This window comes from Chionomys nivalis, chromosome 1, assembly GCF_950005125.1.
Source record: "Chionomys nivalis chromosome 1, mChiNiv1.1, whole genome shotgun sequence".
Lineage (NCBI taxonomy): Eukaryota > Metazoa > Chordata > Mammalia > Rodentia > Cricetidae > Chionomys > Chionomys nivalis.
In genome coordinates this window covers 66,442,731-66,467,620 of record NC_080086.1, presented here as the reverse complement: position 1 = coordinate 66,467,620, position 24,890 = coordinate 66,442,731, and the positions used below count along the sequence as shown (strand labels likewise).

The 24,890-nt window shown below is 38.4% G+C and overlaps 1 protein-coding gene across 3 annotated transcripts in view; it reads left to right on the top strand.

The window, feature by feature from the left end:
- Positions 1-24,890, top strand: part of Exoc6b (exocyst complex component 6B) — a 514,534-nt gene that overhangs the window by 64,416 nt on the left and 425,228 nt on the right. For 2 of the 3 annotated variants that reach the window (XM_057789516.1, XM_057789518.1), the window contains exons 2-5: positions 4,510-4,675; positions 17,757-17,804; positions 19,605-19,695; positions 19,797-19,842. In XM_057789516.1, the coding sequence (XP_057645499.1) occupies positions 4,510-4,675; positions 17,757-17,804; positions 19,605-19,695; positions 19,797-19,842 (351 nt within the window). The remainder of the gene's footprint in view (positions 1-4,509; positions 4,676-17,756; positions 17,805-19,604; positions 19,696-19,796; positions 19,843-24,890) is intronic. The other variant, XM_057789522.1, reaches the window with a different exon arrangement.

The window sequence follows — 24,890 nt, the reverse complement described above, 5'->3', positions numbered from 1 at the left end:
TCCCCCACTTGTCCCCCAGGGGCGAGCAGCGGGACTGTCTCCATGGGTGTCGGGAAGGACTTGGGGCATGAAATGGTATTTAGCTGACCAGAGCCTGCTGCTGCCGGCCGGACTAGACCCTCCCTAAAGGAGCCCTAGCTATCCCTGCTGCTGCCCGCTGGACTAAGCTACTCTCCCTGTTTCTTTGCTGGCACCTCCCAACACCAGCCCGGGCACCCGGAAATCTCACACCCGTTCCAGGTTGGCGATTCTGTGTACATTCGGAGACGCTGGTCCCAGAACCTTGAACCTCGCTGGAAGGGAGTCTACACCTACTGCCCTCAAAATGGACGGTATTGCAGCCTGGATCCATGTGTCTCACGTGAAGCCTGCACCTCCACAGGACGACCCAGGACCTTCCAAATGAAAGTTACAGCGTACCCAAAATCCTCTCAAGGAGGCCTGATTCTGCCAGGCTTGCTGATCTTTGCCCTGATGTTTATACCTCAGGACTTAACCTGGACCCTGACTAACTTTGAGACTGGGCGAGCCTTATGGAGTTCATCCCCTAAATACCTGGTTCCCCCAGCTAACTTTTGACCTGTGTGTTTTAGCAAAAGACTCTTTGGAGGATACTGAGCAAACCCCCAGAAACTTTTATTTTGTATGCAAATATTCTGAATGATATATTTGTCGGTGGGGGGGAGCAAACTGTGCAGTATGGGGGCGCCTAAAGTATTTTATTGTGCTGCCTGAAAATGTAAAACCAATGTCAATGTCTCCTGGTTGAGGGTTAACAAAAAGAACTTAGTCTCTTTGACCCATACCACACCAGAAAAAAATCTGAAATCACAATCACTTTCACTGAGGACAGGCAATACTTGGGGTTTATGGTTGTATGATCCAGGAAGAAAATACATAGGGATTCTGTTCGCCCTGTGAGTTGCTGTAACACCTCCAATGGCCATAGTACGAGGGCCCAACCCGGTATTACCTGACCAGGGCCAGCTAGCCCCTGCTGAGGTCGCCCCCCTTGCCAGGGCCCTGGGCCCCACTCCTAGTCCTAAAAACCCTTCTGCAACCCCTGCTTCACTGCTGGCAAACTCTAATACAGGCCAGCAACTGTTTAATCTGATAGAGGGAACCTTTTCTTTGCTGAATAGTACTGACCCTAGCTTGACACAATCTTGCTGGCTATGCTTGTCAGCAGGACCTCCCTAGTATGAGGAAATAGCCTCATCTGGCAGTTTCAACCATATCAGCTCTTATACGTCCTGTAATTGGAGACAAACCTAACTCTCCCAAGTCCCACGACGACAGGACCTGGTGCCTTCTATTGATCTATGATGGGCCTACGACACTGGTTTGCTAATTTCTGTGTACAGATCCAATTAGTCCCCCAAATTTACTAATATCTCAATATTGAGATTATTGTCCAAATAAGAGGAGGGAATGTAAGACTTTAAGACAATCTTGAAGCCATTTTTGACAATTCTGAATCCTCTCAGCCTCTGTGTCATAGTGCTTCCCCTCTTCCCCTGGGAACCAAGGACCTAACAGCTACACTCACACGTACTCAGTTCCTGAACAATTACCCATATACGTATGTTTTGGTTCGGTCCCCTGGGAAACGGGGTCAAAATGACCTCTTACCTCATCTGATCTGGCAACAGCTCTCCAGTTAACTATTGGTAATAGCCCTTTCGAACAAGCCAATCAGAATAGTCAAAGAACAACCCCCCTTGCTTCTGTGGCCCCTTTAAAAGTAGACTGTACCAGCTATTCGGGGTCCCTCGGCTTCCCGAATGCTGGGGGACCCTGTCATGACAGAATTAATAAAATCCTCATGCTTTTGCATCGGCTGTGGTGTATGAGATGGTCTCTGGGGGCAACTCTTCCTCGGTGTTTGGACACTAGAGCTCTCTCTTCCTGTTTGCTCTTGCTCGCACTGTAAACCCATTTCTTTACTGGCATTAAAGTCTACTTTGGGATTCCAGCATATCTTGAAGACCTTCTGAAACATCCACTCTTGGACCTTCCATTCATAGGCAGCCAAAATATTGGATTAGCTGGACCACAGCCTGTAAGCCATTATAATAAATTCCATATATAATATACTATAATTATAATATGTATAATATAATAAATTCTGTATATATTTATTTTTCCTCTCTTTCTCTTCATTCTATAAATTCTTTTCCTCTAGAGAACCTTGACTACTACAGAAACCTTTGGAGAGAATTAAGCTGGAATAATGGTGTAATGTCTGGAGTACTGCTTTAAAGAGTTTTTTTTTGTTGTTGTTGTTTGTTTTTGTTTTTCAAGACAGGGTCTTTCTGTAATTTGGAGCCTGTCCTGGAACTCTTGTAGACCAGCCTGGCTTTGAACTCGATCCGCCTGCCTCTGCCTGGGATTAAAGGCGTGTGCTTAAAGAGATTTTTTAAACTGCTCCGTGGAGTATGTACTTGGTGTGGATGGGGGTGGGGAATGCATGATGAGATTTTGGAGTTTGTTGAATTACTCTGGTGTGGCTAAATCATACATTTGGACAAGGATTTAAATAGAAATGCTGGATGTGTTCAATTCTAAAACATCTTTTGTAGGTTGAGTTGTCATGATTTAGTAAGTTTGATGGGGAGAGGTTGGACAGACAGATGAGAAATGATTGTAGATACTTGGCTTATGTAACTGAATAAGTGTCATTAATTGTAGTGGGGTGTGCGTGTGTGTGTGTGTGTGTGTGTGTGTGTGTGTATGTGTATTGGGGGTGTTTTTGGAGGGAACCGGTTTGGGAATGGAGATGGGTGGCTTTTAACAATCCAATTAGAGTAGTGGAGTAGTAAGGAAAATTGAGTTTAGTAGTACTTTGGTTTGTAGTAAAACTCAGGGTAGTGCTTTGGTTTGTAGGTTATAGATTAGGAAGTCAGTTCTATATGAATGGTATTTTTGAGCCATAGATTGCTTGGTGAGAGAGCATAGAGAAGTATGATAGAGAAGGAGGCTCTAGAAGGGAGATTGAGTAGGTGTGCTAGTGAAAAGGTAAATCCACGCTAGTGTGGTTATTGTTTATATCTCCAGAAGAGAGTGCATAGTGAAGGAGTGAGTGCCAAGCCTCAGCAGATGCTGCTATTAAAGGAGTAAAAGGAATACTTGATCAAGTGGGAGGTGAAGAAGGGGAAGGGTGTTTCATTAGGATGGAGAGCAGAATAACTAGATGGTAACTGGGAGGAGATGTGTAGTTCAGGCAAGCTTGTGACCTTTATACAGATACGAGAATAATCTGGTAGAGAGTGAAAAATATATGATGTAGAACAGAAGAAGTTTGTTTGTTTTTTTCAAGACAGGGTTTCTAGACAGGTCCTAGAACTCACTCTGTAGACCCAGGCTGGCCTAGAACTAGCAAAGTTAGCTGCTAGAAGAGGAAGTATAGATGGAAGCAGATTGGCTGATTTTCATGAGGGACTAGGAAATGGTTATATATACTGAGAAGTGTATAGTCAGAGCAGTAGCTGAGTGGGAGGAGTGAACATTGAGGCAGGAGGAAGTGAGATTCCTACACTGTGAGATTTTGGAGAATACAAAGTGATGTTTTTTGAGGTGTTAATCATTCCTAATTTTAAAATCTCAAGTATGAAGCCTGGTGGTGGTGGCGCACGCCTTTAATCCCAGCACTCGGGAGGCAGAGGCAGGCGGATCTCTGTGAGTTTGAGGCCAGCGGGGCTACAAGAGCTAGTTCTAGGACAGGCTTCAAAACTACAGAGAAACCCTGTCTCGAAAAACAAAAAACCAAACCAAACAAACAAACAAATCTCAAGTATGAAATGCTCGTAAGAAATATATGACAGCTTGTCATTAGTTGAAAATGCCAGATTGGCCTTGTGTGTGGCCTGTTGTAGTCAAAACACTAATTCACTAAGACATTTCATAGGTTTATCTTAAGGCTGTAAATTGTATATGAAAACATATGGATTGTTCATATTTGAGTTTTATATGCTATATAACTCACATAAATATTCCCCTAATCCTTCCAATCAGAAACATTTCTGTTTTCAAGGATTTTGGACAAGGGATATTCCAAGGATTTTGTAGTGGTGTTGAATGACTCTTAGATTGTAGCTATGTAGTTATACTGAATCTAGCCAGCCTATGTGATTTTTCAGTAATCTTCAGCTTCTTGGGTGGATCATGGGGTAACTGGATAGTTAAATTTACTGAGATTGAGTTTTTCTAAATGAGCTAAATGGAGAAAGGGTCAGGAGCTGTCATTGAAGTCTTTTACTTGGTTATGACAGTCCTATGGTGTATGTCAAATGTTTTTAGGTGAATTTTTTATTTAGTTATTTATTTTTTATTTTCTCAAAAAAAAACCCAAAAAACCAAAACAAAACAAAGACTCATTTACCACGGGGACAAATGAATGCAGTTGTTAATTTATGTATCCTGGTTATCTAGTTTCTGTAGAAGTTTCTTCTGGGTTTGTAATTCTCTTCTCTGAAGTGCTGTGATCCTCATGCCATTTTCTCTTTAAAGGTCTGTTTATGATGGTGAGGAACATGGACGATTCATGGAGAAGCTAGAAACTCGCATCCGCAATCATGACCGAGAAATTGAAAAAATGTGCAACTTTCACTACCAAGGCTTTGTGGACTCTATTACTGAACTCCTGAAAGTACGAGGGGAAGCCCAGAAACTCAAAGTAAGGAGACGCTGCTGAACTTTTGCTCCTCTGTCCTCCTGGGGTTCTGATTAGTTCTGATTGGAAGAGTAGGGGCCATGCTGTATGACACGTTCCCTTTCCTTTCCTTTCCTTTCCTTTCCTTTCCTTTCCTTTCCTTTCCCCTTTTCTTTCCCCTTTTCTTTCCCCTCTCCTCTCCCCTCCCCTCCTTTCCCCTCCTCTTCTCCCCTTTCCTCTCCCCTCTCCCCTCCCTTCCCCTCCCCTTTCCTCTCCCCTCTCCCCTCCCTTCCCCTCTCCCCTCCCCTCCTCTCCTCTCCTCTCCTCCCCTCCCCTTCCCTCTCCCCTTCCCTCCCCTCCCCTCCCCTCTCCTCTCCTCTCCTCCCCTCCCCTCCTCTTCCCTCCCCTTCCCTCCTTTCTTTCTTTTTTGTTTTGTTTTTTCAAGACAGGATTTCTCTGTGTAGCTTTGGAGCCTGTCCTGGAACTAGCTCTGTAGACCAGGTTGACCTCGAACTCACAGAGATCCGCCTGCCCCTGCCTCCTGAATTAAAGGCATGCACTGCCACTGCCTTGCTAGCTTCCTCTTTTCAAATGTAGAACTGAGGTGAGATACATGGACAGCCTGACCAAAACCACAAAGTTTGGTATGAAGTGATCACATTAAACAAAGTATATGACCACATTATTTTCTTGGTTTAAAAGCCTGCATAGCTTTCTTTGGTTAGATTTAAGAGAACACAGTTTAGCATTCTTAGGTATAAAACTTTAGGTGCCAGGCAGTGGTGTTGCATGTTTTAATCCCGCACTCAGGGAAGCAGAGGCAGGTGGAGTTCTGTGAGTTCGAGGCCAGTCTGGTCTACAGAGCTAGTTCCAGGATAGCCAGAGATACACAGAGAAAACCTGTCTCAAAAAACCAGCCAGGCAACCAACCAACCAACCAACCATCAATCATCCAACCAAACAAACAAAACAACCAAACCAAACCAAGCCAAAACAACCAAACCCAAACAAAACATTTTAGGTTCCATTCATCTGGCTCTGCATTTCTTTACTTTCATTTCTTGACTTCTCCTAAGATGATGATGATGATGATGATGATGATTGAGGTAGGTATGTGAAACCTATGTATCTCAAACTGGTCTCAAACTTATGATCCTTCTTCCTCTAATTCCCAAGTGCTGGGATTAAGGGTGTGTCTCACTGTTACCTGGGGTGTAGTAAAGATTTTTATGAAATAAGGAAAGGAATTTATACTAAAATCCACCTAAATAAGATTATGGCTTTTTGGCTCTAAGGAATATTTTTTTAAGTTAGTTTAGTTTGGATACCCACAAGTGACCAGTGACTGATTCTGTCAAGAGATTGCTCTTGAAGCCACCAGCTTCTCTGCTGGATGAAAGCCACCTCCTAGGAGTTAAAGCACAGCTCTACTTACTTGAAAGGCCTGTGGAGAGTTGCCTACAGGGTGAAGATTCATGTTCAGGAAGGAGGCTGGTCACAGAAGTCCCTTCTCTTAGACTGGTGACTTTACTTGTTGATCCAAAGACTTTTCTCCTAAATTTCTCTTACTTAAACAGTTTAGATTTTTGAATTTTCTGCAAAAACTTATCTGTTATATCAGTAATAATAGTTTTATTTTCTTCTCTCTAGTCTTTATGCTTTTGTTTTTCTTTTTGGAATCCTAATTAGAGTCCCTAATAGGATTTTGTTTTCTGCATGGTTAACTTTGCTGTGAGTATAAAATTCATCTCAAAGAATATATTGCTGAAAAAAATTTTATCGAATGGCTAAACAAGTTATAAGATACAAAATATAGTCTAAAACTGCAGTAGTTAAAAAAATCATTTGCCTGCAAAATATGATTTAAAATTGGACATGAAACCATTAAATTGTGCAACTTAATTTAAATTTTTGTGTCTAACTACAGAAATATTGATGTTTGAATATAGGAGCTATACTGTTTCCAGCTGTGGGATATTATATAACATATTTAGAATGCAATATGTTATATAAAATATCATTACTTATATAAAAGTTTCCAACATTTTGCAGTCTCAAACACATTTTATCCTAAGGTTTCTATGATTCTATGATAGAATTTATCTGTCTTAAGAAACATGGTGTTGCCAGCATCATTGAATAATTCTCTCTTCTATGAGTATAATTCTATGCTTTTTAGTTGCTTTCCCTATTTTAGATGTAACAAATTTTTTGATTTGTTGCTAATGTGCTGTTTGTCCTCACTCAGCCCTCATAGCTCCTATCATAATCTTGATTATTCTTTTTTCATGTTTCTTCATTCTTGTATATTTGTATTGCAAACTTTTCTCATAGATTTTGGGATCCTGTTACACAGGGGGCCAAAGGATATAAAAGATGTAGAGTCTGCTTTAGGCCCGATAGTATGGAATATTGTCTAGAATCTCACCAATTGCTGACCTTGATTGATGATTGATACTTACCTTTGTCCTATTTTCTCCTCTACTTTAAATTGATTCAAGTTGCAAATTCTTTCAGATTGGTCAGAATGACTCTGGAGGAATATCTGACTTCATTTTTCAAGTTTGATATGTTTGGTTGCTTCAGACTAACCAATTACTCTGAAGTTTGGGAATTATGTCTAGCTGAACACTTGGTAAGCTCTGCTTTAGGGGATGTTTGATCTAGCTGAAAAATGTTGAGATTCTTAACTCTAGAAAAGAATTTAGTGATGGCGCAAGTCATAAACAATCCCACACCAGTTTGGAATTGTGATTAATAGGGTGGTATTTATTTAAAGGGGAATAAACTTACAGATCACCGTCCCAGACAACAGCCCTCTGAGCACGCAATTAGGAAGAAGTCTAGTCGCTGGAACCGGAGCAGGAAGTACAGAGAGAGAGGAGGGAAGTAGCCGCTTTTTTTTAAAGGGAAAGAGACCACGCCCCAATGGGCTGGTATCTCGGCGGCTATTGGCTGGAGGAGCAGAAGGACCTCCCGCAACACCTCCCCCTTTTGTTTAAGTAAGAGAGTTCTAAACCTACTATGAAATTATATACAATAAGTACAAATATCCTATTCTAACTAGCTTAGGTCTTATATAATAAATAGCTTGGCTAAGTCATGAGTCGAAAGTAACTACATTTATATAGTCTTCAACCCCATCGAAGATCTGAGAAGGGAAATAATGTTACCTGAGTAATTAGGAAGTGCAATCAAACAACTTCTAAAACATGTAACAAATCACAGAGACAACTAGCTACCTGGGCAATCACCCAAGGTCACGTTTGCAGCGATGAAGCAACCAACTTTGGCTAAGGCCTAACATAACTGACAAACCATTTTCAAAGGCAAGAAACTTGTCAAAACTATCTTACCCTGTCTTGGCAGGATATGACAGTCCTGTTTTTTCCATTCACAGATACTCTGTATTTCTGTCAGTGGTTGAGGTATGGGCATTTCTTTACCCAAAGGCCAGTTCAGCCAAGAAGAAAGGCTCCAGGTGGAGTGTCTTTGGTGCTCAACATTTTCTCGGGAATAGAGCAGTGTTGCCAGGAGCAATTGTGTCTCACTACCACAAAACTGAGTTAGATTAAAGGCCATTTTCTACAGCTCTTTGAAGAGGTTGAAGATTATCTATCTATACTGAGTATAATCTCTATGTATCTAAAGAACCTGATTAGTCTAATTATAAATGACAAACTTAGAATACTATTGATCTATATAATTCTCAATACCTATCTAACTTAAAGACTAAGACAATAAACAACTGTGAAACAAATGAGGACAATGACCTCCAAATATAAACAATGTACAAATATACATTGCAGTATGGTAAATATATATCAATACATAAGCAATGTGTAAGTATCTTAATCAGAGGTAGAAATGTACACTGCAATATGGTAAATATATACAATATATATCAATACAATATATGTCAATACATAAAAAATGTTTTTAAACAGAGGTAGAAACATGCATGCATACAATAGTCAATATAATTTCACTTTGTATCAATATATAAGAATCGATACCAATACATTTGTCTCAAAACAATAACTCACAAGTACCAACAAGTACCAATCTATTATCCCTCTTTTTTTTTTTAAATGATCCCTGAGCTTATAAAATTCCTTCCCCAACCCTCAACCGTATACCAATTATAATCAACCCCTAAATGATGTCCCTAAACCCAAGGGCAAACTTTATTGGGAGAGGGGATGTCGTCCTCTAGAGTTACTTCCAGCTGTCATGGGGGCGACGTTCTTTCTGGGGGATCCTGTGAAAGTAAAATGATGGTTAAATTTCAAGATCAATGTCTTTTAAAATTGCAAATAGTCTCTGAGTATTTTGTGCAGGTCTGGCCAGAATGTTGTATAAGATGTGCACCATTTCAGCTAACCAAGTTGGGATCGTCTTGTGCAGCTGGTACCCAAAACAGGTCTTGTAGTAGCGCTATCAGTATCATGACGTCATATCAACCAGGTGGAGTCGTTGTTATGGGGCCCCATCTTCTTCCTGGAAACTTTAAATGTCACTTCAGGAAAAACTCATTGTTCATTGTGAAAAACTTAAACATTAATCATATAGATATATATATATATACACACACACACACACACACATATATATTCAATGAAAGGAATGATAGATATATTCAATGAAAAGTATGATAGATATGAAGAAAAGCAAAGATGTTTTCTAAACTCATATTTCTTTCTGTCCCCTATCATGGCTCTTGACATGAGACAGAAACTCCAGAAACTCTGGGTTTTCTCTTACCAACAGGCTTGGAATTGGAGAGGGACTGAGCCAGAGTCCAACTTCAAAACCAGCTCTATAAATTTAGAAATATGGTTTAGTATATTTTACTTACACAACTTATTCAGTTTTCTTGGTAGTTCCTATTGGGCAGGTATTTTCCCATCTGTCAGTATCCAAACATCCAGGATCCCTTGAATTTTTCAAAGATGAGTGTTTTCCTGTGGAGATAAGAACAGAACCCTGCCCCATTCTATATGTTTTTCTTACCCCCTGTAGGAATATCATCATTGTGGATGAGTTGTCATTTCTCCTTTCCAAGAGGTTTCTCCTCTTCAAATCGAACCTTTATTAATTTTGATGGTATCCACAATTTTTCTTCTCCTGTGGAAACAAGAGCAAAACTCCTTCCCCAACGTAGCACATCTCCTGGCTTTGAAATAAATCTTTGAAATAAATTGGTTGATTTAGTTCAGCAGACTTTTCCATTATCCAATGTCTTTCTGCTGCTGTTGTTCCTTTCTCATTAGCGTTAAGAAAATTCAAGGTCAATAAAGCATTATGTAATCTATTTCTGGGGGTATTTTCGGTCCCTTTCTGTTTGTTCAGCATATCCTTTATAGTACGATTTGATCTTTCTATAACTGCCTGACCTGTGGGATTATGTGGTATACCTGTAATGTGTTTTATATTATAATAAGCAAAAAAGCGTTTCATTTTCTTAGATACATATGCTGGACCATTGTCTGTCTTTATTTGTGCAGGTATTCCCATGATGGCCATAACTTCCAATAGATGTGTGATTACTGAATCAGCCTTTTCTGAGCTCAGGGCAGTAGCCCATTGAAAACCTGAATACATGTCTATGGTGTGGTGTACATATTTTAATTTACCAAATTCCATAAAGTGGAACACATCCATCTGCCAGATTTCATTTCTCTTAGTACCCTTTGGGTTACTCCCTGCAGGCAACGGTGTTTGATTATAGAAAGAACAAGTAGGACATCTCTTTATAATGTCCTTAGCTTGTTGCCATGTAATGGAAAATTCTTTCTTTAGGCCTTTACTATTGACATGATGCTTCTTATGAAATTCTGAGGCCTGCAACACGCTTCCGATCAATAATTGATCAATCTCAGTGTTGCCTTGTGCTAGAGGACCAGGCAGACCTGTATGGGACCGGATGTGTGTTATGTACATCGGACAAAGCCTGTTCCTGATTATGTCTTGTACCTGGATAAACAATGAAGTCAACTCTGTGTCATCTGGTATAAATTCAGCGGTTTCAATATGCAAGATAACTCTTTCTGCATATTGTGAATCTGTAACTATATTAAGAGGTTCTTTAAAATCCATATAATTCTGCCTTCTGGACAGAAATATAAGGGCTTTGTTCCACCTTACTCAATTCATCTGACTTATAACCTGCTTTCCCTGATTTATTTGCATCAGTATAGAATGTACGGGCTCCAGTTATTGGAGCATCACGCACAATTCTAGGAAGAATCCAAGAAGTTCTCTTTATGAGGTTAAGTCTACCACTTTTGGGATAGTTGCTATTAATTTCTCCCAAAAAATTAGCACAAGCTCTTTGCCATGGTTCATTGTCTTCCCATAACTTTTTTATTTCTTCAGTAGTAAAAGGCACTATAATTTCTGCTGGGTCTATACCTGCTAGTTGACGAAGTCTCAGTTTACCTTTTATAATTAATTAAGAGACTTTTTCCACATAAGTTTTTAATTTTTTACTTGGTTTATTAGGTATAAATATCCACTCTAAAATAATATCTTCCCTCTGCATTAGAATCCCTGTAGGAGAAATTCTGGAAGGCAATATGACTAGGATGCAGCTAAGATTTGGGTTCACCCTATCCACATGTGCCTCCTGTAATTTTTCCTCAATCATTGTCAGTTCCTTTTCTGCTTCAGCTGTCAGTTTTCTTGGACTATTCAAATCTTTATCACCATCTAAGGTTTTGTTTAAATGAACTATTAGATCAGGTGTTATCCCAACAGCTGGTCGTAGACTGGAAATGTCTCCTAACAATCTTTGGAAGTCATTAAGAGTCTTTAACCGGTCTCTCCTAATTTGTGCCTTTTGCGTTTTAATTTTCTCTAACCCTATTCTGTAACCTAGGTAATTAATAGAATTTCCTCTTTGAATCTTTTCAGGGGCAATTTGTAATCCCCACCTAGGCAAGACTTTCTAGTCTTCTTCAAACATCCTTTCTAAAGTATCTTTATTTGAATCAGATAACAAGATGTCATCCATGTAATGATAAATTATGGACTTGGGGAATTGTTTACGAATTATTTCCAATGGCTTACTTACAAAATATTGGCACAATGTAGGACTATTGAGCATACCCTGTGGGAGGACAGTCCATTGATATCTCCTATTAGGCTGAGAATTATTATAAGTAGGCACCGTGAAGGCAAATTTTTCTCTATCCTTTTCTTGTAACGGTATGGTGAAAAAACAATCTTTCAAATCAATAACTATAAGAGGCCATCCTTTTGGTGACAGAGAAGGCAAAGGAATTCCAGATTGTAGTGGGCCCATAGGTTGAATTACCTTGTTGACAGCTCTTAAATCTGTCACCATTCTCCATTTACTGGATTTCTTTTTTACAACAAACACAGGAGAATTCCAAGGGCTGGTTGATTCTTCAATATGGTGAGCATCTAGTTGCTCTTGCACCAGCTGTTCCAATGCCTGTAATTTATCTTTAGCTAGAGGCCACTGTTTGATCCATATTGGCTTCTCAGCTAGCCATTTTAAAGGTAGGGCTGTTGGTACCTCTAAAGGTTTGGTATTTGCTGTATGTTCTTGTACAGCCTGAATGGCTGGTGACCTTTTCCCATAATATCTCATCATGTCCTTCCCAGAATTATGAGTTCCTGGAACTACAGGAATGTTAATCTGGGTATTCCATTGCTGTAGCAGGTCGAGGCCCCATAAATTTATTGCAATATTGGCAATATATGGCCTTAGTCTTCCTATTTGCCCTTCAGGCCCTATGCATTCAACCCATCTTGTGCTTTGTTTTACACGAGATAGGGTTCCAATTCCCAGGAACTGAACATCTACCTCTTGAAGAGGCCAATTCGGATGCCAGGATTCTGGAGTAATGATACTTACATCCGCACCTGTGTCTAATAAGCCTTCAATAAAAGTGCCATTTATTCAGACTCTTAGCTTTGGTCTTTGATCATTAATAGAAGTCTGCCAAAATATACGTTTACTCTGTCCTACTGGGTTTTTTGACTCATCCTCCATGCGTAATTCATCATTTAGACCAGTAATATTTTTTACAGCAGAAATTGGAGCTTTTAATTTTCTTGGTGAGGCACGTTCTCTACTGTGACTGGGAATGACTGGGCCACTGTTGGCTTGGGGGCCTGCGAGAGGCCCCTCAAGGAGTTTCCCGACTGTATCGGGTTGCCTTGTCTGTCTGTTGTTGACCTGCATTCGTTGGACCATTGTCGGCCTTTACCGCATCTCCTACATACACCTGAAGGCCGAGGTCTCCTATTTTTGTCATTCCCAGAAGGGATATTATTCCTAGAAATCCTTTGCCTGCAATCCCTTTTCAGATGTCCTAATTTACCACAATTAAAACACCTGGCAGTTTGATGTCTCCTCATTGCTTTGGAAATCGCTTCTCCCACCCAAGATTCATCATTATAGCTAAACGTCTCAACATTCATTGTATGCTGAATCCATTCATCCATAGGTGCTGATCTAAACTTTAAAGGTCCAATTATCTTTTTGCATTCTATGTTTGCATTCTCAAAAGCTAGAGATTCAAGAAGTAGTCGTCTAGCTTCTGGGTCTGTTACCCCTATGTCCAGAGCCTTAATTAATCTTTGCAAAAAGTCAATAAAGGGTTCTCTCTGTCCCTGCCTAATTCTGGTATATGATTCAACCCTTTTTGCTGGATCTTGTAGCCTATTCCAAGCATTTAAAGCTGCTTGGTGACATAAACACAGTACTTCATCATCATAAAGAGCTTGGACCTGTGGATCAGCATATTCTCCTACACCAAGAATTTGATCTTGGGAAACCTCCACACCTTTTGCTCTTTCTTGCTGTTCCATATGTTTGGATTCTTCTCTGAAATAGATTCCAAACATCAAGGAAGGTCCATTATCTAAAACTGCAGACACTAACTGATGGAAATCGTGGGGGGTAGCTCTAGCATTAGAAGTCCAAGTCCTTATCATTTCCTTAACATATGCAGAGTGCAAGCCAAAGGTAACAATAGCTTGCTTAATTTCTTTTAGATCATTCATTGCTATTGGCATCCATCTAGCTTCTCTGACTCCCTTTGAGCCTTTAGAAGTTGACGCTTTGTCAGAATGAATTACAGGGTATGTCGCTAAAACCCTGGGTAAGCCAGTTCTAATAGCTGCTGGTGGCATTGTATCCTGTCCCTGTGCCTTCTTACTCTGTTCACCAACTCCAATAATTTCTTCAATCATTTCAAGTCTTTTTATCATTGTCTCTCTTAAATCCTGAATCTCCTGAGCTACATGTGTTTCTAGTGATTTCACTGAGGTATCAATTTTTTGGTCCCCATTCTGCACCTGTGATTCCAAAGCTTTTGAATCCTGAATCTCCTGACCTGTATTAGTTTCTGGTAAAGATTGTATGGTTCTTAGGAGTGCCATATTTTTCCTAAATGATAGAATATTCAAAAGAATACTGAAACCTAGTAACCAGTAAATTAAGTTATCCCCATAGTCATATAAACCTTGCATGAAAAAACCCATTGTTTTGGTAGCCAAAACAGTAAAATTCGTGTTGGAAATGAAAACTGCCATATTACCTATTATCCAGCAGGTGGCACTGTTGCCAAGTTGCGACGAAAACAGGGTCCTGTTTCAGTGTCTGTTTCAGTATTTGTTAAAAACTGGGAAATGCAAGTTGCTCAACAAAGTAAATGTAATTAAATCATTTCCGTACACGGAACCATAAACCCAGAATCCAGGGGTAGAGAAGAGTAGCCCGGAAGCCGTGTATGCCTCCACGTGACAGAGTCGTCCCAAGGGGTTGCAGCTTTCGGCAACCGGTAACCGCGTGCTCTGGTTCGCTCCGCTTAAGAGCTGCCCTTGCAAGGGAGATTTGAAAACGACTCAGAAAAGAGCAAACCACGTGGGCAGAGACTACACGGGCCTGTGGAGTTTAAATCCACGTAGGGAGGCAAACGATAGGCTGCGTGGGGACTTGAAGTCCATCTGAGGTGTCTAAAGGGAAAATATAAAGAACTGCAGCAAGAAAAGCCACTGCGTGATGATTTATGTTAAACTGCTGGCTCCACGCACTACCACAGGCCGCAAGGCACAGGCCGCGGCTGAACTGGCGTCCGGCAGCCGAGCGGGGGAAGGAGGGGTCCTAAAACCAAACGTTGGGTGCCAGATGGTGGCGCAAGTCATAAACAATCCCACACCAATTTGGAATTGTGATTAATAGGGTGGTATTTATTTAAAGGGGAAAAAACTTACAGATCACCGTCCCAGACAACAGCCCTCTGCGCACGCAATTAGGAAGAAGTCTAGTCGCCGGAACCGGAGCAGGAAGTACAGAGAGAGAGGAGGGAAGTAGCCGCTTTTTTTAAAGGGAAAGAGACCACGCCCCAATGGGCTGGTATCTTGGCGGCTATTGGCTGGAGGAGCGGAAGGACCTCCCGCAACAATTTAGAATTGGAAAAGTTAAAGTATTAACCACTTATAACACTAAATTAATACGACATTACACTTTCCATGATGCCCATTATTTTGTGTACATAGCATCTACATATGAGTATATATAAATGTGTGTATGTAAATGCACTTCCATATCTTTGTTTTTGAATTAGAAGTGTCTTTTACATAGTTTATATAGCCTCTTTTTATTGTGGTGTATAGAACAGTTATCAGCTAGAATTAAAATAGTTACTATCTTTATTACCAGTAACATAGGTTAGGTTCCTATGGGTATGTTTTTGATGATGGTTTGCATGATATCAGTTTAGTGGATATCGATCAACATTTTTAGTGACACTTGAAATTAAGTAAAAATAAAATAGACTTGCATAGAAAATAAAAATATAGTATATCAAGTAAAGATAAACATTGTTTCTTGAAAGTTGTTTCAGTCTTTGCATTCATGTGTTTTTGTATTTGAGTCTCTGGGTACTTCTGGTGTATGTTTCTTTCTGTGTGTATGTCTGTGTCTCCATGTGTGTCTCTGGTGTTTTTGTGTATGTGTCTGTATTTCTGAGGCTTAATGTAAAAATGTTAGTTTGAGGTTAGAAAGAGTGAGAAATGATGAAGTGAACAAGATTATTTTAGTATGAGAAATAGTGGTGAATGTAGTTATACTGGAAATTTTAATTTTGGGAGATCTCTAGAATAGAATAAAATTATCTAATTTATTATTGAATAAGTACTTTAAAGGTGATAATGCTGTCATTGATTATAACTATACCATTTTTATTCACATTGCTTGAAACCCTTCTATTACTTTGATTATAGCTGAATCCTATTTTCTGGTTACAGGCATTTATTAGGAGCAGCCTTTCTTCTTCCAGCTCTTAAAGATATTTGAGGCAACCGTTGTTTAGGTGTAGGGTGTAGTGTACAGGGTCCAGGTATAGTGTGTAGTGTCTCCAATTGAGTTTTCCTTTATCTATGAGATGAAATAACTTCATTTGTTTTTCATGTGATACATATTTGGCTCCTAAAACTTATTTACACTTAATCATGCTGCAGTTTGTCAGTGGCCTTCATGACACATGATATCTGATGTCATTCTCATCATTTGATCTGCTGTTATTTTAGATCAGAGCAGCTGGGAACAGCAGCTCTAGCTTGTAGACCAAATCCATTTTGCCTCTTATTGTTGTAAATAAAGTTTTATTGGGACCTAGCCACCCCAGCACATGACATTTTATTTATGGCTGCATTCCTGTCAGTGTTGATTAGTTACTACAGAGACTCTGTGGCCTGACAAACTGACAATATTTTCTATTTTACTGTAACGGAAACAGATTGCTGGCCCTTTTGAGGTGATGCTTCAGTGATTGCCTTAGGTTTGCATTTGGCAGCTACATTCTATCTTGCCTCTCACTGAACTAACAGTCTATTGGTTAATGGTATTTTTCATATATGGTGCTCTTAGGAAAATAATAAATAGGTAATATGAGTATTTATTGCCTTTTTTCTCAGATTTTATAAAATCTATTTCTGGAAGAGGTCAGATTTTATTTTGTCTTTGAAAGTAGGGGGTATATGCGCTAATCTGCTGTGAACTACATTATCCAAGTATAGTGTATAATTTAAGATAAGAATTTAAAAAATGTGTTTTATGAAAAGTTAGTTTTTGGAGATAATGTTGAATCAAATAAGTTTGTAATCATTCCATATTATGTCCCTTTCCTGATCATTTCTAGTGTTTTTCTCCTCTGTGTGTGTATATATGCAGTGCATGTGTGCCTATATGTTAATAACACCAGCTAACATTTCTTGATGCTTAAGGGACATTGTAAGAAATGCTGGGTTGATGAGTGCAGTAAAAGTATAAGGAACAGCAGTCACCAGCAGAAGCTAGATAGTCTCTAATTTAAGAAGTTTAGAAGTTAATATTATCTATGTTTTGATAATGTCTGAGATGATAAATTACTATTCTAAAAAATTATTTTTTATATTAGTGGAAACATCAAAAGTAGATAATTGAAAAGATTTGTGCTTGTTCCTTTAAATTATAAATCATAGCTCATTTAAGGCTTAGCCACATATTTTTTGACTGTCTGATGGTGGGATTAATGAGGATATGGATGTATTTAGAAACTGTTATGAATTAATGACCCCAAAATATTAAATAATTCTTTTTGTAGAATTAAGGTAATAACTAATAAAATTTTGACTTGTGTTACAAAGTTGAAATTATACCTAGCCCTTTTCAGGAATACATTGTGAATTAAGACATGTCTGTGTTAACATTGTTTCCTAGACATTGTACGGATGGTAAAGCCCTTTGGATTACTTTCCATTTTATTTATTTCTCCGTTTTTATTTTTCCTCTTCTCTCCAAAGTTACAATATGATCTTGGGACACTATAGTATCTTACTTTGTGTTCTATCTAAACCAAACATGTCTCTTGGTCAGCTTTTCTTTTTCTTTGCAGAAGTTCATGGGAATGCCTAGAGGAAAGGTTGATAAAGAGTTTAAATTGCAGAGAGAGCAGCTGTAATCCCCTGTGCTGGAATATAGAAAGCATCTAGAGATACTCCAGTTTTTTCATATTAAATTTTGATCTTTATCCAACTGCTGTCCTAGTGTTTGTTTTTATGAGTTTGAATTATCTTCTCTCCACAGAACCAGGTGACGGATACTAATAGAAAACTGCAACATGAGGGCAAGGAAGTAAGGCCAGTTTCCTTTTAACAATGTTTTTTCTGTTTTATGCTGGTCTCTTTGAATGACTGTTCTTCACTTTGTGGCTTAGAATAATATAAGCTGTGTGTTGGCATTGTTGCTATAAGAAATGTTTACCTGAATAAATACAGACACCACAGGGTGCAATGAAATAAGATGCAACCTCTCTTAGCTGTGTTAAAAAAATCCTTGAGTAGTCTGCCATATCTCTTGGAATATTCCTCTAGCATCTTCACCTGCCTTTGTCCTTTCCTCTTATAGTTCTTTCTTTTTTTTTTCAGTAAGGATTTCATGTAATTTAAACTTTCTTTGAACTGATCCTTCTACCTCCACTTTTCCAATGTTGAGATTACTGGCATAAGTCACCATACCTGGTTTATATTTCTCTCTCTCTCTGCTCTCTCTGACTCTGTCTCTCTCCTTCCTTCCTTCTTTCGTTCTGTCTCACTCTTTCTCTCTCTCTTCCTTCCTTTTTTGTTATAATTATTTTATTTATTTCATGTCTGATAATATTCTAAAAATCTGTTTCTTTTTTGAAACAGGGTATTATTACTATGTTGCCCAAGCTAGCCTCGAACTCACTCTGTAATGTAGGCTAGCTTTGAACTTATAATGATCCTCCTGCCTCAGTCTCCAGAGTCCTGTGGTTATAGGCATGTGTACCCCACCTAGATTTTTCCTGAGGACCTTATTGGAAATTGCAGTCTCATCCTCATTCTCTGCATTCTTTTTGTTTTGTATCATTCTGTTTTTCTCCACTGTACTATCCTATTTTTGGTTTACATTTTTTACTTATGTAGTTTTTGTTTGTCTCCCCCCATTAGAATTAGTTCTATATCATTAGGGAATTTTACTTATTTTTTTCACCATTGCATCTCTTCTGTCTCTAAACAGCAGCTGTTGTAAAGTGAGTGCTCAACAAATATTTCTTTAAAAAAAGAATCATTTATTCTATTAATTGACAAACTTATTTAAACTTTCCAATTTGTACTTTTATTTACTTCCATTTATTTATTTGTTCCAAATCCAAGTCTGTTAATTCCACTATTTTACTGATGGGGAAAAAAGAACAGATGATCTGAAATTTATGTTAATAATCAAAACAAATCTGAGCACAAAGTCAACCTTTTCTGACCTGAAGTACATTCCTTTTTTGGGTCATCCACCTTCCTTCTCTTTATTCTTTTCACGTATCTAAGGATATAATTTGTGTGTGTGTGTGTGTGTGCGCGCGTGTGAGATGAATTCTGTAAATAGATAGGTAGATTTTTTTTATTTCATATAGTCCATATTCTACAGAAATAGTTTGTTACATTGTGAGATGATTATGAGAAGAGAATAAATTAATCTTCAGTAAACTGAATCATGTACAAAAGCCATATCTTCTAATTATGGAACTTGCTTGTTAAAATCGGGACCTAGTTGAGGATTAGAAGGACTGCCTAGCACTGGCAAAGAAATGTAAATCATGGCGTTTGTGTAGGGTTTGGAGACAATGGGCAGATTTTTTTTTTTTTTTTTTTTTCTGGATGGCCTTTGTGCTTTAAGGCTCTTTAAGGTTCATTTTACATAGCCTTTTTTAGACACGTGTGCAGGGTGGGGAGAAAGTAGGAAGCCATGTAGGAATGTTTCACTGATTGAAGAAGACAGTTCCTTAGCTTGCATTGTAGGTTTTACTAGGAAACTGACATTCTTGAATGCATTGCATGCAGAGTAGGAAAATGTAACTGAAAACTTTTTTTCTTTTTATAGTTCTTGACATAATTCTATTTTTCCCCTTTTGCCAAGCTGGTAATAGCAATGGAAGAGCTGAAGCAGTGTAGACTACAACAGAGGAATATTTCTGCAACTGTTGATAAGTTAATGCTGTGCCTTCCAGGTAAGAAACTGGGAGTGGAGTAGGATTCTTGATGTATTTCCTTTAGCTGAGTTAGTTATTTTGCTTAAATGATACCTGTGTGATCTGTTTTCTCTTTCAAGTCCTAGAGATGTACAGCAAACTGAGGGATCAGATGAAAACCAAAAGGTAAGATTTTTTTTAAGTTGAACAGTTAAAAGAGACTTGTTTTCTTATTTATTTATGTGTATGTGTGTGCGTTTCTGTGTGTTTGCTGTGTGCATGAGGGTGTTCACAGAGACCAGAAAAAGGCATTGGATTCTCTGGAGCTGGAGTTAAGGCATTTGTGTGTTGTCTGATGGGGATGCTGGAGGCTGAATGTAGGTCCTTTGTGAGAGCAACAAGTGCTTTTCAACTCCCTACTTGCCTCTTGAGCTGTCTTCAGTCTTTCCTTGACTTCTATAACCTCATTAGGTTTGAGGGGTATAGGCTTATTATTGTTTTTTTGTCTTCTTTTTTTTTTATGTTTTGGAGATAAGAGATTGTCAGTGTATGTTACCATGCATGGCTTGATCTCGCTATTTTTTTTTAAAGGGACAATCTGTTTTTTAGTTGGGATCCTTAGATCTTTTATGACTGACAGACTTATCAGTATATGTATATACTTATCATATACAATATATCTATATATGACTTTCAGTCTAACTTATTTTCCATTTGTCTTTACTGTTCCTTGTTCTTTCTCTCTGTATCTGCTTTCGTCTCAATCAGTTAACTAGATATTTGGATTCTATCGTGTATTCACTAATGCCTTATAATCCATACCTCTTTATATCTTTAAAATGATTGCTTCTAAGCTTACAATAATCCTTTTTAACTCATAGTGAATCTTAAAAAAAATATGGCAAACCATACATTATGCAAAGTTCTTTTAATAGCAATGCATATTTAAATGGAAATGCTTTATAGATTAAATCATTATCTGTTGTATACATGAAATTATCTCACTGTACCCCATGCTTATATGTAATTATTACTTGTCAATTAAAAATTTAAACCTATATCTCTGCTTAACCTCACTTCCTTGGTGTTATTGTTGTCATTGCTCTTATTTCAGAATATGGCATAGTGCCTATAATACACTTGCATTTTTGCTACAAACTTTTAAGTTAAAATATTTTAAAAGTAAAATGAAAAAAATCTTCCTTTATCTATATATTTTAAGTGATTCTGGCACTCTCATTTCTTTATATAGACCTGAATTCATTGCCATCTCTTTTTTGGGTTAGTGTGACAGCTGTAAATTCTTTATTTATTAAAAAAATTAAATTTATTTAAAAAATTTATTTTAAATTTAAATTTAATTTTATTAAAATAAATATGTAAAATAAAATAAAAATTAAATAATTTAAATATTAAATAATTGTTTTTCGTATTCAATAGCATCCACCATTTTATGAGTACAACTTAGCGTTGTTTTAGAGTATTTGCAAGACTGTCACTATCTTCACTTCCTGACTGTAGAACATGTCAGTCACCTCAAAAATAAACCTTGATCCCATTCTTCCTTCCTTTAGACTGAGCAGCCACTACTTTACTTTATATCTGTATGTTTGCATATTGTGAATATCTCATATAAAGGGGGCACACAGTATGCGGTTTTCTACATTCGACTTCTCTCTCTTACAGTGTTTTCAGGAGTCAGCCATGCCTTCGTGTGAATCAGTACTTCACTCTTTTTTATGGGGTGCTTTTCCACTGTGCGGATGGACTGCATTTTGTTTTTTTTATTATTAGACAAACATTTGGGTTATTTTCACTTTTAAGTTATGATGAATAAAGCTATATAGCTACTTGTAAGTTTTACATGGGCTTAAACTCCCTAAATTCTCTTGGGAATATACCTCTGAATGGAATTGCTAGATCTCGCTATAGGTCAGTGTTCTCCTGTTTAGTGAAACTCCTTGACTACTCAAAGCAGCTGCATCATTTTAATATACCTAACATCATCACATGATAGTGCTTATTATTATTTAAAACTTTCAGGTTTATTAAATTTATTTACTTTATTATTTTATGCGTATGATTATTTTTCCTACATGTGTGTTTGTGAACCACATATATGTGTAGTGCTCATGAAGGTCAGAAGAAAGTTTTGGATCCACTGGGACTGGAGTTAAAGATGGTTTTGAGCTAATATATGGTTGTTGGGAGTTGAACCTAGTCCCTCTGAAAGAGCAGCAAGTGCTCTTAAATTCTGAGCCAGCCCTCTAGCCCCAGTGTGTATTATTGCCTATCTCTAGTTATAAGCATCCCAGTGGAAAATGTTATCTTGTTTATCTCCTGAATAAAAAACATTTTTTGGGTGGTGTGGAGAGATGGCTCAGTATGTAGAATGCTTGTTGCATATCTGATGACCTGAGTTCCATACCTAGAATTTATGTAAAGGTGGAAGTAGAGAACTGATGCCTCCGTGTTCCCTTGACCGTCACACATGCACTGTGGTACTCACTTCTACCATATCTGCATATACACAATAAGAAATTAAATAAAAAAAAGGCCAAAGCATTTTTTTTTTTTATGAAGACAGAGTCTCACTATGATTTCCAAGCTGGCCTTGAACATAAATGTGACTGAGGATGACCTTGAACTTCCTCAGAACCTCGGCCTTTTCCTCTTGAGTGCTGTTTATCACTATGTTTGGATTATGTTGCTGGGGATGGAATGCAGGAGGCTCTGTGCAGGCTAGAAAAGCACCCTGAAGTGCAGAGGCCATAGCCCTCCATTGGTTTTTGATGCTTCCTTCTCACACCTTTGTGTTTCCCTTAAAGCACATACACATAGATCTATTGCTATTTGCGTGTATTTGCTATTCTGCCACTTTTGCATCTTCTTTTGAACTCATTTTGTTTTTCTGGTTGTAGGTCAAAAATATTTTTTTGAGTGGATAATTGACATTATTATGTTGATGAGTATCTGGAGTCTGGGGGAGCTTGGCTTTTTTTTTTTTTTTTTTTTTTTGAGTTTTGGGCTTTATTTGAGAAGTAGTAGTTTGCAGACCCCATTTTAAAATTCTGCTATGGCCAGCCATGATAAGCTCATGCCTTAAATTTCAGCACTCAGGAAGCTGAGGCAGGCAGATCTCTGAGTTTGAGGCCAGTCTTGTCTTTATAGTGAGTTCTAGGTCAGCTCGGGGTGCATAGTGAGACATTCTCCTACACTAACAACAAAACCCAAATCTGCTAGGCCAAGTGCAGTCAACTTTACAGAATATTTAATCTGGTCTGGTTGGCACAGTTGTGCCTGTGTACCTTGCCATTCGGCTGTTTGGGTTTAGGGGAGTTCTCTGCCATTTCTGACCTCCCTGAAATGTTTCTCTTATACCTCACTGTTAGTCTATCCTCCCCCCCAACTTTCTCCATCCCTTCTCTCCCCTTTTCTTCACCTCACATACCCTAGTCTAATGCTAAGCAGGAAAGCCTATGCAGATTTCCCCTCCCTCCCTCCCTCCCTCCCTCCCTCCCTCCCTCCCTCCCTCCCTCCCTCCCTCCCTCCCTCCCTCCCTCCCTCCCTCCCTCCCTCCCAGCCTTTTTGATCTACTATATGATGCCTTAAGTCAGCACATCTTCAGGCTCTGTGAGGGTGTTCTGACTTGTCCACGATGGAGAGAAAAGATTGTTCTCTCTTTTTTTTTTTTTTGAGTTCGGTTATCAGCTGACTGCTGTTCAGTGTCTGAAAACAGTTGTTTTGGGTATTAACCAAGATCTACTTGTTTATAAAGTGGTATTTCGTGGCTGAAGGACTGGTATTTTTTTTTTTTTTGAGTTGTAAATAGTGATTATATTATTGGGTTTTATGTTTCCTAAAGAGTTTCTAGCACATATCTTTGTTAATAATGTTCTTCTGTTAGGAAAGGAACTACTATTTTTCTGTGGTGAAAGCTTATATTTCATATTTTATTGATATGAATGAGAGGAAAAAATTATAGGTAATTATGATTTACTTTCAGGAACCTCTAACTAGAAGTTCAAAATAAATCTTGAAACAGCCCTTTCACAGTAGTATTTAACCACTTTATCTCTATTAGGAAACCTCCTAGAGTAGTGGCTCCCAGCCTGTGGCTAGAGACCCCTCCCTAGGGTGTGGGAGTCTGTCCACCAACTCTTTCACAGGGATCACCGAAGACCATTGGAAATCACAGACATTTACAACTTCCAACAGCAGCAAAATTAGAGTTCTAAGTAGCAATGAAAATAAATTTTGGTAGGGAATCACCATAACATGAGGAACTATATTAAAGGGTTTCAGCATTAGGAAGGTTGAGAACTATTATCCTCAAGGGAATATAAGGGGAGTGTAAGCACATATGTAAATGAATTGGAGCAATTGGCTTTTCTTTTCTTTTTTTTTTCTATATAACTTTGGCTAACTTCAAACACACTGTGATCCTCCTGTCTTTGTCTCCTGATTAAGGGTATGTGCTACCACACCTGGTCACATTAGTTATTTTTATACCTTTAAAGATTTTTTTTTAGAAATAATTTTTTGATTATATGTGTATGTGTATATGTTTATTATGGTTTGAGTACAGGTATCCCCAGAGTTTAGGAGAGGGTGTCATTTCCCCCGGAACTGGAATTATAGGCAGTTGTGAGCTGCTTGATATAGGTGCTGGGATACAAACTTGGGTCCTTTGCAAGAGCTTTAAGACCCAGTTTTTTTTTTTTATAATTTTTTTATTTGTATTATCTTATTATAATTGTATATATTATATTACACAATATATGTGGTATATGTACTTGTCAGTGTGGGTGTGTAGTTGTGTATGCGGGTTCATATAAGTGCATTTGGTGGCCAGAAGTTGATGTTGGGTTTTTTTATTTGACCATTCTCCACCTTTATTTTTTAGATAGGTCTGCCAGTGAACTTCAGGGATCCACCTGCCTGTGTCGCATAGAATTGGGGTATAGGCATATCCACTATACTTGTTTTTTATATGGTGTGGGGATCCAAACTCAAATCCTTATGCCAGTGCAGCATTGCTTACTAACTGAGCCGGCCACAGCCTGCATTCAGTTTTTTAAACTTTATTTATTTAATTTTATGTGTATGTGCTTAAGTGCATACATGTGCAGGTTCGAAGAGACAATTGAGGTCAGAAGATGCATTGAATCCCCTAGAACTGGAGTTCCAGATAGTTGTTAACTGCTGTATGGGGGCTGGGAACAAAACATGGG